Here is a 16,626-nt window from a genome sequence, read left to right on the forward strand (position 1 = left end):
ACTAACTTCTTCAGTTCTAGGACAACTATAATAATTTATAACTATAATTAAAATGTGTGCAAAAATTGGGTGATTAGTAAATTCCCAATTACTTTGACCAAATTCCAATCAAAAATCAATAAAACATTATTTCACATAGAATAAATTAATTTATTAGGCTTTCTGATTTTTGATATTGCATATTTTGCAGTTGTATATAGGATCTGAAGTCTGTATCCTGGATCTGTTTTCCTCTAAACAATATTGCCAAGTTATTGTGAAGGGAGGACTGGTTAATGACAGCCAATGGGCTTTGCAAGCCTCTACTGTACAATTAATACCTCTGTTTAGGGTTGAGGAAGAAGGTTTAAAAATTCACCTTTCCTTTGACATGTTCTCTTTTATTTATAATTGTAATGAGCTTGGGGTTTGTTTTAAACAATACAAATATGATAAGGGCAGGGTGTTAAGGTAATCAGGTTCCGGCTCACAGGGATAAAGGAATTGAGAGGAGGAGGAAGAAGGAGGAAGAAGCGATAGCCAAGTTGACTAGTGCTTAAGGAAGGCAGGTATGGCATATAGAAAGTTGTATATAAATGAATTAAATAAATAAACAAAATAGTATCTGGGAGCTATTGCTGACAAGCAGCATACTTAAATCTGAAAAGAAATATCCTCTGCAAGAAAAAATATTTATTGTCCTGCATTACTTGTTTGTTTACACTGATATCTAATGGCAGTCTTGTTGACACCAACACAATCCGCTTTTGTCTTACTCACAGATTCTCGAAGCTTTAGCAAAAAGTGATGAGCAATTTGTGCAAAACTGTAATAGTCTAAATAGTTTAAATGAAGTGATCCCCACTGAACTTCAGAGTAAATTCAGTGCCACTTGCAGTGAGAAAATTGAGCACATTTGCAGAAGGATCACTAGTTATAAAAAGGTAAGGAGCAAATTTTTTTTTTAATTTTTTTTGGAAATTTACTGACTTTGTTTAGAAATTAAAAATACTCAGCTGGAACTCAATGTGTGTAACTGAGATACTAGCCCTCCCACTGTTTACTCCTACCTACATTTCCCCTTCTCCTTCCTCTGTTGTCTCCCCTAGGTCAAATTCTATGTTAAATAAAAGGTCAGGCACCTGTCCACCTTGTGAGATGTCATGCACATTAATGATGCTAAAGAAAAAGGAATAATCAGTCATAATACAGAGAAATGTCTATGCTTATAATAATATTTTATTATCTTGTTAGTTATGCTGTTTCAAATGTTCATTTTATCCATTCCCCCTTTGAACAATGGATAGATAGGAGAGCAACCTGACCTGCAGGCCTAGTTAGATTTGCCAGACCTCCCAGTTCTGCTCAACAGACTGTTTTGGGCTGACCACACTGACAGGTCATTCACCTGATGTAATATGATGAAAGGCATGGACAAGTAAAGTTGTGGCTGCAAAGAAAGAATCAGGAACCCAAGAATGTCCTTATGAAAGTTCCATTGCAGCCATGGCTTCTATTCGCTGCTGTTTAGTTAGTGCCGAATGCAAGTCCTGCTGCTTTCAGGCAGAAGCAGATCCATTTGGGAGCTCCTGTCTGGAGCGCCTGAGTGGGCTGATCCCTGCTGACTGGGTCCAAAATCAGTGCAGCTTGCATTTGGCGTCAAATCTAAACAGTGCTGTCAGGGAACTGTCATCGGAAGAACCGGAGGTGCAAGGGCTCCCAGAGGTTGGGAGAGACTTATCAGCGGAGGAGGGAACCAGCAGGGGGAGAGAAAGAGCTCCAAGGGAAAGTGAGTCGGAAGGATGGCTCAGAGACAATTCCAGCGAGAACAGTGGGGAGGTTTCAGGACCTCCTATAGGGACACCCACTCCTCGCCGGAAACTGTCACGCAGAGAGTCCAGAAGGCATGTTTCCGTTAAGGAGCTTTTATGCTGGAAGAAATTCCGTAAACGCCCACTGTCGGATTCTGCCAGCGACTGACGGAGCCATGCTGATGGAGCTCCGTTACAGACAGGGGTTTGTGGACTTAGCCAAACCCTGAGGGACTAGAAACTTTACGCACAAGCAGCTCATCATCCCATCACAAGTGCTGAAAGCATGCTGCTCAAATCCGGCCTGTAGAGGGTTGGCCACTATTTGACCCAGCCCTCTGGCCAAAAGGGGTTTCCCCACCCCTGCCCTAGTGATCCTTTATTTTGCTTGCATTTCACAAGAATTATACACGCATTAGAGTTTTACATTTGTACTTTGAAACTGGGTCTTTTGCTTTATAGACTAAAATGATATTTCTAAACTGGACCTTGGCAAGCAAATGTTTGCAATTTGCAAGTGGGGAGAGAGAGAGGGGGCGGGGGGAAGAGAGAGAGACTTTAACACTCCACCACTTGACTTTAGAATAAATGGTTCAAAAACGTTTCATAGTCTAAATAAATATAGCTAGCAAACCATTTATTAAACCCTGTCTGTCTATTCACCTTACTTCAACTTGACTGCCTCGGATGGGTATTTTAACTGCTCAGTCAGAAATTCAATGTAGCCAAATACATTATGCTTTTCATATTTCTTGCCTACTTTACAAGAATTTAATGTGATGTGCAGTTTCCAGGATAAGAATAGCAAGATCATACTAGGTCAGGAGGAAGTACATTGGCACAACCACAAGGGGAAGGCGTATATAATTACTATACCTGATACATTATCTTATTATAAACCCACATATTCATCAACTTCTCAGATAAGACCTTTCCAAAATCCATAATCATGTTGCAAATTTGCCGTTTCAAAAATGTTTACTGTTCTTGATGGCTATTAGTAACCTGTTTCATTCCAAGAATAGCTAGGCCTTTCTTTTAGGGAGGTTAATGTAACCATAGTAACAAAAGTGTGCTGTTAGCTTCATTGTGAAAGTTTGAAATCTATAAACAGAAATGCAGTGGCTTCCTGCGGTGCTTATTATTATCTCATTATTTCTCAGAGAAGTTTTAAGGCCTGGGTAATAGTCGCCACTTTTCCCAACACATGCATGAAAAGAAATGTGGAACTTACTTTTGACTTAAGTTGTAACTAGCCATTCGGCACCTGTGGGAGACAATGTGTGGGAGATTTAAATGTGAAAAATGTACAGTCAAACTTCGGTTCTCGGATGGCTCTGATTTAGAACGTTTCGGCTCCCAAACGCCCAAAACCTGGAAGAAAACGCTCCAGTTTTTGACCATTCCTCGGAACTTGAACATCCGATGCAGCTTCCGCTTGAGTGCAAGAAGCTCTTGCAACCAATTGGAAGCCATGCCTCGGTTGTCAAACGTTTCGGAAGTCAAACTGTCTTCTGGAACGGATTATGTTCGACAACCAAGATTTGACTGTACTGCCTTTCTTCATATTTAAGTGTCCTTGTGTCCTCCTTGTTCCAGTTTCACAAGTTTAAGTATAATATATCCATACAAACATACATGGAAAGAAATATTATCAGCATAGCATAGCAGAAATATTATCAATGCAGCACAGCATAAATTTCTTGTACAAGCTCAATAATCTGTTGATTTTATTCAAAACTGAAGCTGCACACAGGAACATAGATGTGTGTTTTTGTTTGTGGGTGTAGGAGTGCACTGTACCTATTGATCTGTACGAAAAAGTACCTACTTTAGTTAGAATTGCTGCTAAGACTCCTATCAATTAAAAGTCTGCATTCCTAGGCATGTGGGTACCTAAATATCAATTAATTGGTCTCTAGGGGAGCCAGTTGGGGCTACTTCAGCAATTACCTCCATGAGATTCACATCAAGCCCCCTGTTTAAAAGAGTCGTTCTCCCTGAATGGTTTGTTTGTTCCTTGTTTTGCCTGTTGATTAATTCTTATCTTTCTACAAGTGGTTTGATGGGTGGGGCAGAACTGTTCACTATTGCTTACTGGGAGGTAGAGGGCAGTGTGGAAGGTCACTGCAAATGCTCTGGCTTGGCTCTGGATTACAAACTAGCACAGCAATTCTACCCCACCCAGCGAATCACTTCTGACTTTATATAGCTGTTCTTTTCTTGTATTGTTTTAACACTGATTATAAACTGCCTTATGGGGATTTTCCTGGAAAGGCAGGGAGCCGGTGTGGTGTAGTTAGAGTGTTGGACTAGGACAGGGGTCAAATTTCTGCTCAGCCATGAAAAGCTCCCTGAGTGGGCCAGTCACTGTTTTTACCTCACAAGATTGTTGTAGGGATTAAATGAGGAGTGGGAGAACCAGATAGGCCAACTTGATGTAGAGTAAAATAAAAAAGTAAAATAAAATAAATAAAAACATCTAAATTAATGAAATAGGATAAGGATTCATTCTGTCTTAGGCTGCCACAGGATTGTTCATTTTGCTTTTAATTGATTTTCAAACTATTGTTCCCATAGTCAGTGATTAGAATAGAAGTAGCACTTGGACTCACCTGCAATCTTCTTCCTCTCTTCTCCAGTAAAAAGCAATATGAGGTTAGGCATGGACACAGAGAAGGAACATTGTTATATTTCAAGAAGTCAAACTTCAGTTCAGTTCCACCTATCAGGTTGGGGAATACTAAAGTGTGTGAGAGAGAATTTTCCTCATATCTGAAAAGTAAATACTGTAGAGCTAACTATATTTAAACCTTTTAGTAGTTGCTAATATACTCTACCCTGCCCCTGCAGTTTTCACGGGTGTTAAAAAACCGAGCTTGGCCTACTTTCAAGCAAGCAAAGTCAAAGATCTCACCACTGCACAGCAGTGACTTCTGCCCAACTAACTGCCATATCAACGTGATGGAAGTCTCATATCCTAAAACTTCAACGTCACTTGGCAGTGCTTTTGGTGTTCAGCTAGAGAGCAGAAAACATCTTTCCCATGAAAAAGAAAACAAACATACTGACCAAGGTAAGCTTCAATATGAGCTCTAGCTTCCTCTACCTACCTGACTGAAAACTACCCCTCAACATTTGAGCCCATGCTCAACATCAACTCCAGCATTCTGCAGCAGCCAGGTAATCCTACACAGAGCACGTTCCAGGAATCAAGCCTTGAGGTTACCAATGCATGGATCACCATGGCCAGACCATCCCTGTCCCAAGCATGGCCATAGCTGACATATCAGCCACAGCTGGTAAAAGGCACTCCTAGCCACTCATAAATTCCCAGTGACAGAAATGGATCCAGAAGCACCACCAAACTCTGAGCCTGTTCTTTCAAAGGGAGTGCAACCCCACCCAGAACAGGCAACTGCCCCATCTTCCAGATATAGGAACTACTAATCTATGGCATCTTCATCTTCCCATGGTTCAAGCTCAGTTTATTGCCCCTCATCCAGTCCACTACTGCACACAAAGCACAGTCCAGATTATGCACAGCTGCCCCCGACTCACATGTTATGGAGAAGTACAGCTGTGTGTCATCAGCACATTGACTTTGCCCCAAAACTCCTAATGACCACACTTGGTGATTTCATATAGATGTTAAACAGCATTGAGGACAAGACACGACATCGTGGTACACCATAGTGCAAAGACCATGTAGCTGAAACACAGTCACCCAATGCTACTTTCTGGACATGATCCTCTAGGTAGCAGTGAAACCACTGCAAAACAGTGCCCTCAATACCCATCCCACACAGCTGATTCAGGAAGCTACCATAGTGTATGGTATCAAAAGCTGCCATTTCCTTAATCATTTTCTTTTCTTTTCCTAGCATAAAGCAAACTAAGAACCAGTTAGGCACTTGCAGATTTTGCCAAAATGTTTGATCCTTCAGTGCTTGGGCTATTTAAACAGACTTTTTATAACCCTTGAATAACAGAACTAATGCTTCACTAGCAAGCAGACAATTTGCAAAAAAACGAATTAATTGTTATGCATAGTTGGATTTTCAATATCAAATTGCTCATGTGTTGAATGTGTAAAACTATTTTTTAAAACTCAGTGGGATTATTAACTGGATTCATGAAAAATGTATTATCTGCTATGGTTCAAAATAAGTGAGCTACAACTACAGAGACCAACATACCTGATAACCTACTTATGCATTCTATATTATTTCCTTCCTGCCCAGGTAAACTGAGTCCCATGGTTTATGTACAACATACAATTACCACTATGGCAGCTCCATCGGGACACTCCTTGGGTCAACAAGATGGCCATGGTTTGAGGTATCTGTTAAAAGAAGAGGATCTGGAAACACAAGATGTCTATCAGAAACTGTTGTGCAAACTGCAAGCTGCACTAAAAGAGGTGGAAAACTGTGTTTCTCAAATAGATGAGTAAGTAAAACTTATGAAATGTAGGGATTTTGGACAGTAAGACATAAATTTGCTTTTAAAGGAGCCCTTCCTAACATTGTAGCTTAGCCTGTATGTATTGGACTTTTCTGTGAGGGCTGTAGTTCAGTGGTAGGAGATTTCATTTGTGTGCTGCACATCCTGGGTTAAATACCTGCCATCTCTCTCTCTCTCCCTCTCTCTCTCTCTCTCTCTCTCTCTCACACACACACACACGCACACATGATTTTGGAAGAATGGCTGGAAAGTACCTCAGCCTGAGACCTTGGAGAGCTTCTTTAAGCTAGAATAGACAGAAGTGAGTTAGATGATCTAACTCATTGGCAGATTCATATAAGTCAAGGAGTAAAAGGATAAAGGCCATTGGAACAATGCAGTTCCCTAAAATCAATATTAAAAAATCAATATAAAATTGGCAGAAAATGATAGCAAAGAGTTTAAGGCGGGGTGGATTAAATCCTATTTATTTATTTCCAAGATGTACATACTGCTCACATGACCTCTGTAAGCAGCTTACAATTTAAAATAACACAATGTGATACAATAAAAACCACAGCAAAATGTTACAGTATAAAATAAAAAGAAAATAGAAAAAACAGAAGCAGGAATGGCCCAGCCATTAGGCAAAATGAGGCAACCGCTTCAAGTGGCAGATGCTGGGGGGGTATTATTATTATTGGTAGTATTAGTATTATATTAATTACATTTGTATACTTCCCTATACCCGTAGGTCTCAGGGTGGTTCACAATATAAAGACACTAAATACATAATAGAAACAAGAAAGAGCCAATAATCTCCCCCCCCCCCTTGCTGTTTCTCTTAAGGGCCTCGGTCATTCCCCTGAGTTGGGACAGGAGGATGTGGTGTGTCCTGCCCCCCCAAAACTAGCTTTCTGCCTCGGGTGTGGTGGTGCACACTACCTCATCAGCAATGTTGAATTAAGATTCAGCTGCCAGTCCAGTTAGCTTCTTTATCTGGAATGGAGAAGGGTGCCATACTGATCTTTGCCTCAAGCCAAAATATGTCTTGGACCAGCCATGAATAGTAGCCGTATCATTCCCCCCTCTCACACACTCCATAACCTCAGCATCTTCCCGATTAAACGGGTTTAAACTAACCTCCTAAACGTCAGTGGGGGACTGACTTCCTTAGGTGAAAGGTTTCAGTGATAGCTGTCAGGTGTGCGTGCAGGAGCCGGGCCCTGTGACCAATAGGACTTTGCAGGACTGGGGCCTTCCTAAGTTTGTTCTGAAGAGGCAAGACGCAGCCCCACAGGTGAGGCTGACTGGTAACTCACAGCACCTGGTGGCAAGAGCTGGGAAGGGATATAAGGCCAGCATTTCCTTTCCCTTCAGCTCTTTGCCACAGCAACACACTCCCTGCCTTTGGTTTCTTGCTTCCTGATCCTTGAACCTTGGCTTCCTGACTCCCTGCTTCTTAATCCTCAGACCCCTGACTTCGTGCCTCTTTGCTTCCTGACCCTCGGATCCTTGGCTTCTTGACTCCTGGCTTCTGGACCCCCATTCCTGCTCCCACCCCGCCATCTTGCCCCTGGTCCTGATGTCCTCTGCCGGGACTTCAATCGCCCGTGAACCAGACCATGACAATAGCTCCTCTACTGAAAGAGTTTCATTTTAAATAAACACAACTTTCCCAATTAATCATAAATACTGGACCAGTGAAATTGCTTTTATAACCAAAATTGATGAACAAAAAGTCAAACGAACACATTCACTGACATATTTATGTACATCTTTTTCAAAGAGCTACAACACAATTTCAAACAATTTGTATTTTTTTCAGAGATGATAGATTGAACTGTTCAAATTTTGTTTATGAATACATACATTATAAAGCTGAAATATCACAGAATGAAATAGCCACAGAGTGAAACAGGGAAAAGTTGTTATAAATTCTTTAAAATCATCAATCTCTTTTGATCAATATTTACATTTTCAGTCTCAGTTATTATTTCAGTAGCTTTTTTACTTGGTAACTCTCCCTGTCATTTCTTTTCTGTTCTCGAGACTTATGTGATGTAGCACCAGTAACTTTCCTATTTTTTTCATGCTGGAGTAAAAATGATATAATTAAGAAAACATAAATTGTGTGAGTCACATAGCTGCAAATGTTAACAATACACAAGATAATCTTACATAAAGTATTTATATTGTAAAAGAATTCTGTATAAAGTGAACCAGTAGAAAATCCTATTTAAGATGTACAGATTGAACAAAGGGTATAAACTTTTTAATACTTAGAATTGTCAGGCTTCTTATCACTATTCCTTATGGGCTTATAGGCTGCCAGCATTTAATTGTTCTGAAAGAAAGCAGTTTTGTACAGGAAACAGGATACCCAGAAGCCTATTTTTAAATCTCAGTGGAAGAATAGGAAAAATGAGGCCAGGATTGTCTGGCTGTCAGTATCAATTTACACAATGCCTAGTTTCTGGAGTTCTATCACACCCTAGTATCATTAGACCAATATATACAGGATGCACAAGGTCCCAGGGACCTCTCCACAGGAGAGCAACTAGCAACCAGAGCAGGCAATACTTAGTCATCCTATTTTACATCCTATTTGTGCTCTGTTTCTGCTGTAAGTAGAATAATGTAAGTACTTCTTACATTATTTGTAAGAAGTACTTGATTCCTCCCTGCCCCAGAGTAGTACTTGGCTGAAATGATTATTTCCAATAAATTTTATTGCCCATCATGCAAGAGTTTTGTGATTAAATACTAAAATTTGTACTGATGCATAATAAGATGCATAGCTACATTTGTGCTAATAAGAATAACACTTACATTGCCCCTGGGCTATTTCCTATTGCTGCTTTATGCGAAATGGTGATGAACATTCCTTTCCTGCTACTGATGCCAATACTGTAAAATTTGAATGTAGCAGCTGAGTGCTTGGAAGGCTTGAGTACTGCTGTTTATGCTTCCACCTTTTGAGTTTGATAAGTTTGTTTCTAGATTTCATGCATTGTTTAATGACCTTAGATGGAAAGATGTAGCAGTGCACCTTAATGTATATATTGCTAAGCCCCTAAATTATGGCAAAATTGTATGCCTTTCATTTAATTTAGAATAACATCTGTTTGTATTTATTATGAATGCACAATTTCCTTTTGTGGTATGTCACTAAGCAGCTGAGGCACACACACCCATTGGGTTGTAAGAATACTCATTGGATTGTGTCTCTGTTGTTCTCACATCATACTAACCACATTTACTAAAATTAGTTTATCCTAGAAATTATTGTACCTTGGTCCTCTGATTCTATATTGATACATTAAGGAAACAATCCTATGCACAAGAAACTGGCATAAAGCAAGATGATGTAAATTAAGCTGGCACAGTCACACCAGATCCAACTTCCATTCAGCAGTGAGACGAGTGCTGCCTAAGTCTGGCAGAGGGAAAAGAAGCCTTTAGAATAGTGTGTGAGTTATACCACCCTTTCTGTCAGCTTGATTTATGTCAGGTTGCCAGGACACATGATCAAATTGAACAGGCTTCGAAAGCAGCCTATACCCCTGCCCTTGGTCCCACCCACTTTTTCAGTGTTTACACCACCTTATGATCTGCTGGGCTCAGCTCAGCCAGCTGTGTGGGGATGGGGCAGATATACCGGCAGCTCTCTGGCTGAGCTGAGAATGAGGGAGTCAAGCTGGCATAGCCCAGCTACACCAAAAACTGTCTAACTCAGCTGCAGATCTGCTGGATCCTTACCTGCTCATCCAGGTACACAATTACTTCCAAAACTTCTATAAGATGGGCTAACCTAACAATGATTTGGACAGAGTGGTTCCTGTCTTAAGTTAGGTGTGCTTGATTAGTAAGCTAAGCCATACTGATTATTATTATTTATCTTATAATTCTGCTGAATTTTATTTTTTTATTTTTTATTTTTTATATAAATTTTTATTAATTTTCCAACATATATTAAAACACAATACAACTGACAATACATAAACAAACAAACAAACAAACAAACAAACAAACATATAAACACGTATAATTTCATAGCCTCTTTTCCTTAAACCTTGTTTCAACGACTTCCCCATACCTCCCTTTTCTGCATCCCTGTTTTAAACTTTTCCAGCAACCCCTAATTTCAATTACTTATAATTCACTTTCTTTAATCCCTTTTCTCTTACCCAATTATTTGTCACTGCAATTCTGTTTTACATTACCCATGACATTTTAGCACTCATTAATTTTACAACAGTTCTTAAGATAAACTTTAAATTTCTTCCAATCTTCTTCTACCGTCTCTTTTCCTTGGTCGCGGATTCTGCCAGTCATCTCGGCCAGTCCCATATAGTCTATCACCTTCGTCTGCCACTCTTCCAGCGTGGGTAGTTCTTGTGTAATTCTGCTGAATTTTAGGACAGTACCATGTCCACTTTGGCATGCGCTATTTTTCATGTATTTGTAGCATTACTGTTATTTAAAAATAAAAAAATCCTTACTTAACAGTAGCTGAATTTATCCAATTGCAGCCTCCTTTCTTCAATAACATACTCTCCACAATCAGAACGGAAAAACCACGAGCCATTAACACCAACAGACAGTGATAGTGAAAAAGGAGAACGAAATGGGAAAAAGGTCTGTTTCAGTGTAGCAGCTGATGAACAGGAAGATTCTGGCCATGACACCATTAGCAACCGGGATTCATACAGGTAAAGTCTTACCTCCATAAAGGATAAGAGAATAATGAATGAATCATGTCTTCAGAGGTTGGTGCATATAAAGCTATTCAAACATTTTGCTGTTACTTAAAAGCTTTGTATGGTTAAAATAACAATAATAAAGATGTGTTATAGTGTTATAATTAACAGACATTTGATTTGTTTATTTCAAAGGACTGAAGCTCACTTAGCTTAAACTCTGCCTTTGGTATTATTCTGTTCAATTTTAAAATGTTGAGCTTTCTTGCTCACAAAAGGTACAGCCTGGATAACTTAGGTTAGGAACTGTAAAGAGGCGCTTGGTCAAGAGAAAAAGATAAAAGGATGTAAAAGCTGCTGTTTAAATATAAATGTTCCAAGAGGATTTATAATGTGTGTTTTCTTATCCCTATTCAGTGATTGCAACAGCAACAGAAATTCCAGTGCATCTTTTACCAGTATTTCCAGTAGCCAATGCAGTTCCTTCTTTCACAGTGATGAAATGGATTCAGGTAATTCTGTTACCCCCACCCGCACCAAATGTACTTTGCTAGAGGAAATTGTATGAGATTTGTTAACTAGATGGGTTTGTCTACTTCCCTTCTGAAGTAGATGAAAGGAATGTTTGTCTTCCTTTTGCTTTAATGCCTGCTTCAGTTAGCTCTACAGATGCTTCAACTTCTGATGCAAATAAAGTGAATCTGTAAGAAGTGTTGTCTTTTGATCTTGCAAAATACTTATGTGAAAATTAGGCTGGGTGCAAGAATCATCTTAATCTCCTCACCACTACCACAAATGGCTTGGGAACAGAGAACAAAGAGCAAAGGCCAGTGTTGTCAGTGCAAAGCTCCTGATTCAGTAATGAGTGCAACCTCAATTCCCTGTACTTCAAACAAAGTTAGTTAGATGCTGAAAAATTTCCAACACTCAAACATGGAACAGTCAGACAACGCTTTAACACCTGACAGCAATGCTTTGCCATTTCAGGATTTTTTTCCTTCTTCTTTCTTAAATCAAACAAACAACTCCTCTTTGCTTCCTCTGCCAGGCGATTGAAATACTCAGTCATTGCTAGTTAAAAGTGAAAGACGTTGAGAAACAGCAAGTTTTACCACCTTCCCCACAAAGCCCTGACATTTTAGGAACTGGGGTGAGGAATGAAATGGATTAGATAGGCTGCAGTGAGCATCGATAAAACTGTAAGGAAAGCTAAAAGGAAAGCAGCTGTAGTAGAAAAGGAATGAGATGGTCATTTCACCTTTGGAATACCCTGTCCTGGAAGCAGAAGCAGTGCCATCACATATGGCAGCAATATTAGACCCCTTTTCTGTGCAACAAAGTGATCCACGTGTAAGGTTTGTACAGTCTGCTAAATTCAAAAGCTCATAAGAACTTCAAATATTGTTTTAATAGGTGATGAACTTCCTTTAAGTATACGCATCTCTCATGACAAGCAGGACAAACTCCATGGTTGTCTGGAACATCTTTTTGGTCAGGTATTCAATTATTACCATCTATGATTCTATGATTTTTTTTGCGGTGCAAAAACAGTGCTATCTTCTAATAAAATGAGACTATACAGGGATGCACTGTGAAAATTATCTGAAGCAATTTCCCCTCTCTTTCTGGCTTGCATCGTTATTTCAAATGCTGTGCCTTAGATATTTATTCTTCTCTAGAATGTATTCTTAGGCATGAGCCTTCTTTGCATGCAAAAGGTCCTTGGTTCAATTCTTAGCATCACTAGGTAGGGCTGGGAAAAGACCCTAGTCTGAAATCCTAGAGGGTCCCTGCCAGTCCAGCTAGCTGGACCAATGTGGTCTGACTTAGTATAAGTCCCCAGGAAACCTAACACCAGCCCCTGGCCTATGTACAATTCTTTAAAGTTAAAAGCAAACATGGAGTATGGGGTCAGATTACAACTGTAGCACTGGCAGAGAGGAATTTCACCCTTTCCATACTCATATTCCTGATCTTACGCCAAAGCTTCTGTTTGTCCCAAAGGGAAAACTTGCGCCTACCTTTTGTGTTTGTCTCAATGGATCCAACATAAACTTTACAAAAAGCTAGTTACGTTTTCACCATTCAATTGCTTTTCAACTCTACAGGTAGATTCAATTATCAATCTACTGAAAGGACCAGCAGTGGCAAGAGCTTTTGAGCAGACAAAGTTCTTCACACCAGGTCGAAGCTTGCAAGGTAATATTCAAACCCAAGTATGGCAGTCAATGGGGTTTCAAACAGAAACAGAAGATAGATACACCTGTTAATATTGCACTGGAGTTAAAAAAGAAGAATAATATTTTTTAATATGAAAGGGTTCTATTCTGTCACATGAAACAGCCTGAATTTCAAGATATTTCTCTGAGACTGTCCTCTGTGTTCTGCTACCTGTGTTAGGAGAGTGATAACTAGGGAAAGGACTTTCCCTGTTTTTGAATGCTCTCGCCAAGAACACTCACATGGCAATGCTTTTATTTGTCCAACCATTTTTATACAACATCTTAAACAATGTAATAACTGTCAGTTAGTAATCTTTTAGAACTGGTGTTTTAATTGTTTTATTGAGATGTGTTCACACTTATTTATTATTGTGTTTTATACATTTACATTGTAAGCCATTCTGAAAGACTCAGGACTGAAGAGCAGGCTATAAATATTAATAGTAAAACAAATAAGCCTACAAATAAAATTCTGGCTTGTGTAAACCTTAATTTTCCCCCAATCAGAATTAGCAACAGAGTTCAAAATATGATTTTCATGAGATCTGGGGTGCCTAAGGGGAAATAGGGCACATACGGCCCATTTCATATATTGTTGGTTAATATCATGGTTTGATTGCTGTGTCTGGAAGTTATATAGGAGTGTCAGAGCAGGTGGCCTATTAACTTTTTTGGATTTATTTGCAAACCTCATGTTCTTATGAGGAGTCTAACCTATTTTTTTACTGAACAGCATTTCTAAAACATGTTGGTTATTATGTTAGTTGTTATCTGGAAAATATATTATGAAGTGTTGCATTCTATTTATGCCCAATTAAATTAGTGCTGGTGTTGAATGAAAATGTTTATTCAGAGATTTAAATACAACAAGTCTTTACTCAAGGAAATGAATCTGAAGGCTCACCTTCAATATTTAAGTTCACTAAACTTATGGAGCAAAATGAAATTATAACAAATTAAAGAAGTAATTTTGCTTTTGAACAGAGTTTCAGCAAGAGATTGGACCTAAACTCAGCTGCCCAAAGAGATTGAGACTTCACATCAAACAAGACCCCTGGAATCTCCCTAGCAGTGTCCAAAACCTTTCCCAAAACATCAGAAAACTTGTTGAAGGTAACTCATTTATCATAGGTAGTTTTGTCATACTTCTGAGATAGAGCTTGTGAGATTTATTGAATCTTTTGAGGAATAATGTATATTCCAAAACAATACCAGTAGCCTGACTAGCTGAGTCAATGGAGACTAATGTTGCTAATGGGAGACCCTAGACCTGTGTTCAGAAATTGGAGTCGTCATTGCCTTCTTTGATGTAATGTGGAGAATTCATGAGCTATGATATCAGCTTCTCCAGTCATCCTGCCTGGTGACTGCAAGGAACTAGTAGGTAGGACTACTCTGGAGAAGCCGTCAGTAATATCTTGTGCTTGAGCTGTAGCAGTAGTCTCCACAGGGTCTTCTTGATTATTGGTCTTCTCTTGCTAGTTCACCCCATCCTGTCTGCAGTCACTTTGTGGATAAAGGAAAAGTCTCAGCATAGTTGGCTAACATGTCCAAATTCCTTCTTAATAAAAGCTGCATCTTTCTGCACATTATAAGCCCAATCCATTATGAGTATTTTAAGTTAATTTGAAGATATTTAATGTCTCCTGAGCTGCATCTAGAATTTGCAAATACCCAAACAGAGACCAGAAAATCTCTTTTGACTCGCATCTAAACTCATTTTGGTGAACCAAGTATGCTGTGATTGAAACTTTGCTGATTTGTTATGGAAGTTAACTAAAGTAATCTATGATGAAAATCAGGGGCTGTTGGGCTTTTGGTCATAGTTCTTTTTAGTGTGTACACAGAATACCAAATTAAATGATGATTGGTGATTAAACATAGATGTAATATTAAAATATTCACTGCTCTTCAATTGATTTTAGTAGTGAATAATGAGGATAAAAATAGAAAAATCATTCTATTCATATTATGATTTTTCTAAGATTTCACTTGGTTTGTTCACTTAGATAGAAAGGAGATTATTGGAAATACACAACAAAAGCTGTCCTACAAAAATGGACCAGAGCTACTTAGTTTCCTTAGGAAATACTGTAGGTGAAAATGTTTAATTCAATGTGAAATATATTCAAGGCCAGCAGATGAATTTTAAAAAGTCTTGTAATGTGACCAGGGACAGATAAGGATGATTAATTAAGCTGCCTGGTGTGCATTTCAGTATGCATTTGGCAGTTGCATTGGTTCACTGAAATTAGCTAGATATTAATGAGAAGTTCTGCTGATTGTGATAGCAGAAGGATAGTGTTTAGAATCATAGTTAATTTGAGGCAAGGTGTCACGAATATGCTGATGACACCCAGCATTTCTATGTAACAGCTGAATCAAGAGAGGCCATGCATGTCCCAAAACAGTGCCTTGATGCAGCCATGGGAAGGAGGACTGCTAAAAAGCTGCAACTGAATCCTGATTGGAGACCCAATGGATGGGCAATCCCAAGTCTCACAGTTGGGGTGCACACCTGCTCTCAATGGGGTTATAGCTCCTCTGAAGGAGCAGGTGTATAGTTCTGGGGTGTTCCTAGATCCATCACTGACTCAGTCTGGGTGACCTCCGTGGCTCAGAATACACCTTACCAGCTTCAATTTTTCTACCAACTATGACCATGCATTGACAGGGATAATTTGGCTGTCCATACATTGGCAATGTGACTACTCTTGAGTCTCGTTTGGAAGCAGCAGCTGCAAGAGAGCAAGTTTAAGGGTTTGTTGGCATGTAAAGTTCTAAACTTGGGACCACAGTCTGCTTTCCTCTATACAGATCAAGCGGAGCTTTTTAAGATCTTCCAACCAATTTATCACTTCTTGACAATGCAGAAGCAGGCCTTTTCAGTGGTAGCGTCCACATTCTGGAATGTACTCCCTGGGGTAATTTGTGAGGCAGATACATTAATAACTTTTTAATGCCTCTTTAAACTATATATTTTGTGTACTCTGACTCGTACATTTTCTATTCAGTTTTGTAGTACATTGCTCAGTTTTATCTGTGATGCATACCTTTTGTTTTGTTTTTATCTTTAGGGAATGTTATTGACGGTTATTCTTGTGTTTTTCTGGTTTTTATATAAACTGCTTAAGAATTTTTATTATATAAAGCAGCATAATTTTCTAATAAATAAGCATAGAACCTGGAACCAGTAAGTTGGCGTTCATGAATCCAGGAGTGAGAGAGGCTGGAACCAGTAAGTGCAGACCTGGGAGGAAACAAAAATCAGCACAGAGTACATGAGTGACAGATTGAGGAATAAAGAAAAAGGGTACATTTGGTAAAACTGACTTGGATATGAGAGAGTCTTTTTTTTTTTTTAAGGAATCCTAATTAGATATACTTAGTGAGCCAAATGCAAATTCTAGCAGAATTCCAGCTTCAGTGGTAATCTTTAGGCATTAGTTTGGGATGAGAACAGGA

General features: G+C 39.1%; 2 protein-coding genes across 6 annotated transcripts in view; one reads left to right on the top strand and one right to left on the bottom strand.

The window, feature by feature from the left end:
• Positions 1 to 16,626, top strand: part of PREX2 (phosphatidylinositol-3,4,5-trisphosphate dependent Rac exchange factor 2) — a 107,315-nt gene that overhangs the window by 69,514 nt on the left and 21,175 nt on the right. For all 3 annotated transcript variants that reach the window (XM_083623167.1, XM_083623165.1, XM_083623166.1), the window contains exons 23-30: positions 762 to 923; positions 4,644 to 4,866; positions 6,035 to 6,242; positions 10,772 to 10,951; positions 11,357 to 11,451; positions 12,353 to 12,435; positions 13,048 to 13,138; positions 14,146 to 14,274. In XM_083623167.1, coding sequence (XP_083479293.1) covers positions 762 to 923; positions 4,644 to 4,866; positions 6,035 to 6,242; positions 10,772 to 10,951; positions 11,357 to 11,451; positions 12,353 to 12,435; positions 13,048 to 13,138; positions 14,146 to 14,274 — 1,171 coding nt within the window. The remainder of the gene's footprint in view (positions 1 to 761; positions 924 to 4,643; positions 4,867 to 6,034; positions 6,243 to 10,771; positions 10,952 to 11,356; positions 11,452 to 12,352; positions 12,436 to 13,047; positions 13,139 to 14,145; positions 14,275 to 16,626) is intronic.
• LOC310766820 (uncharacterized protein) overlaps positions 1 to 16,626 on the bottom strand; it is a gene marked incomplete at its 5' end in the record, with an annotated part of 78,542 nt that overhangs the window by 24,377 nt on the left and 37,539 nt on the right. The gene's annotated exons all lie outside the window — the stretch shown is intronic.

This window comes from Podarcis filfolensis, assembly GCF_964270895.1.
Source record: "Podarcis filfolensis genome assembly, chromosome: 7".
NCBI lineage: Eukaryota > Metazoa > Chordata > Lepidosauria > Squamata > Lacertidae > Podarcis > Podarcis filfolensis.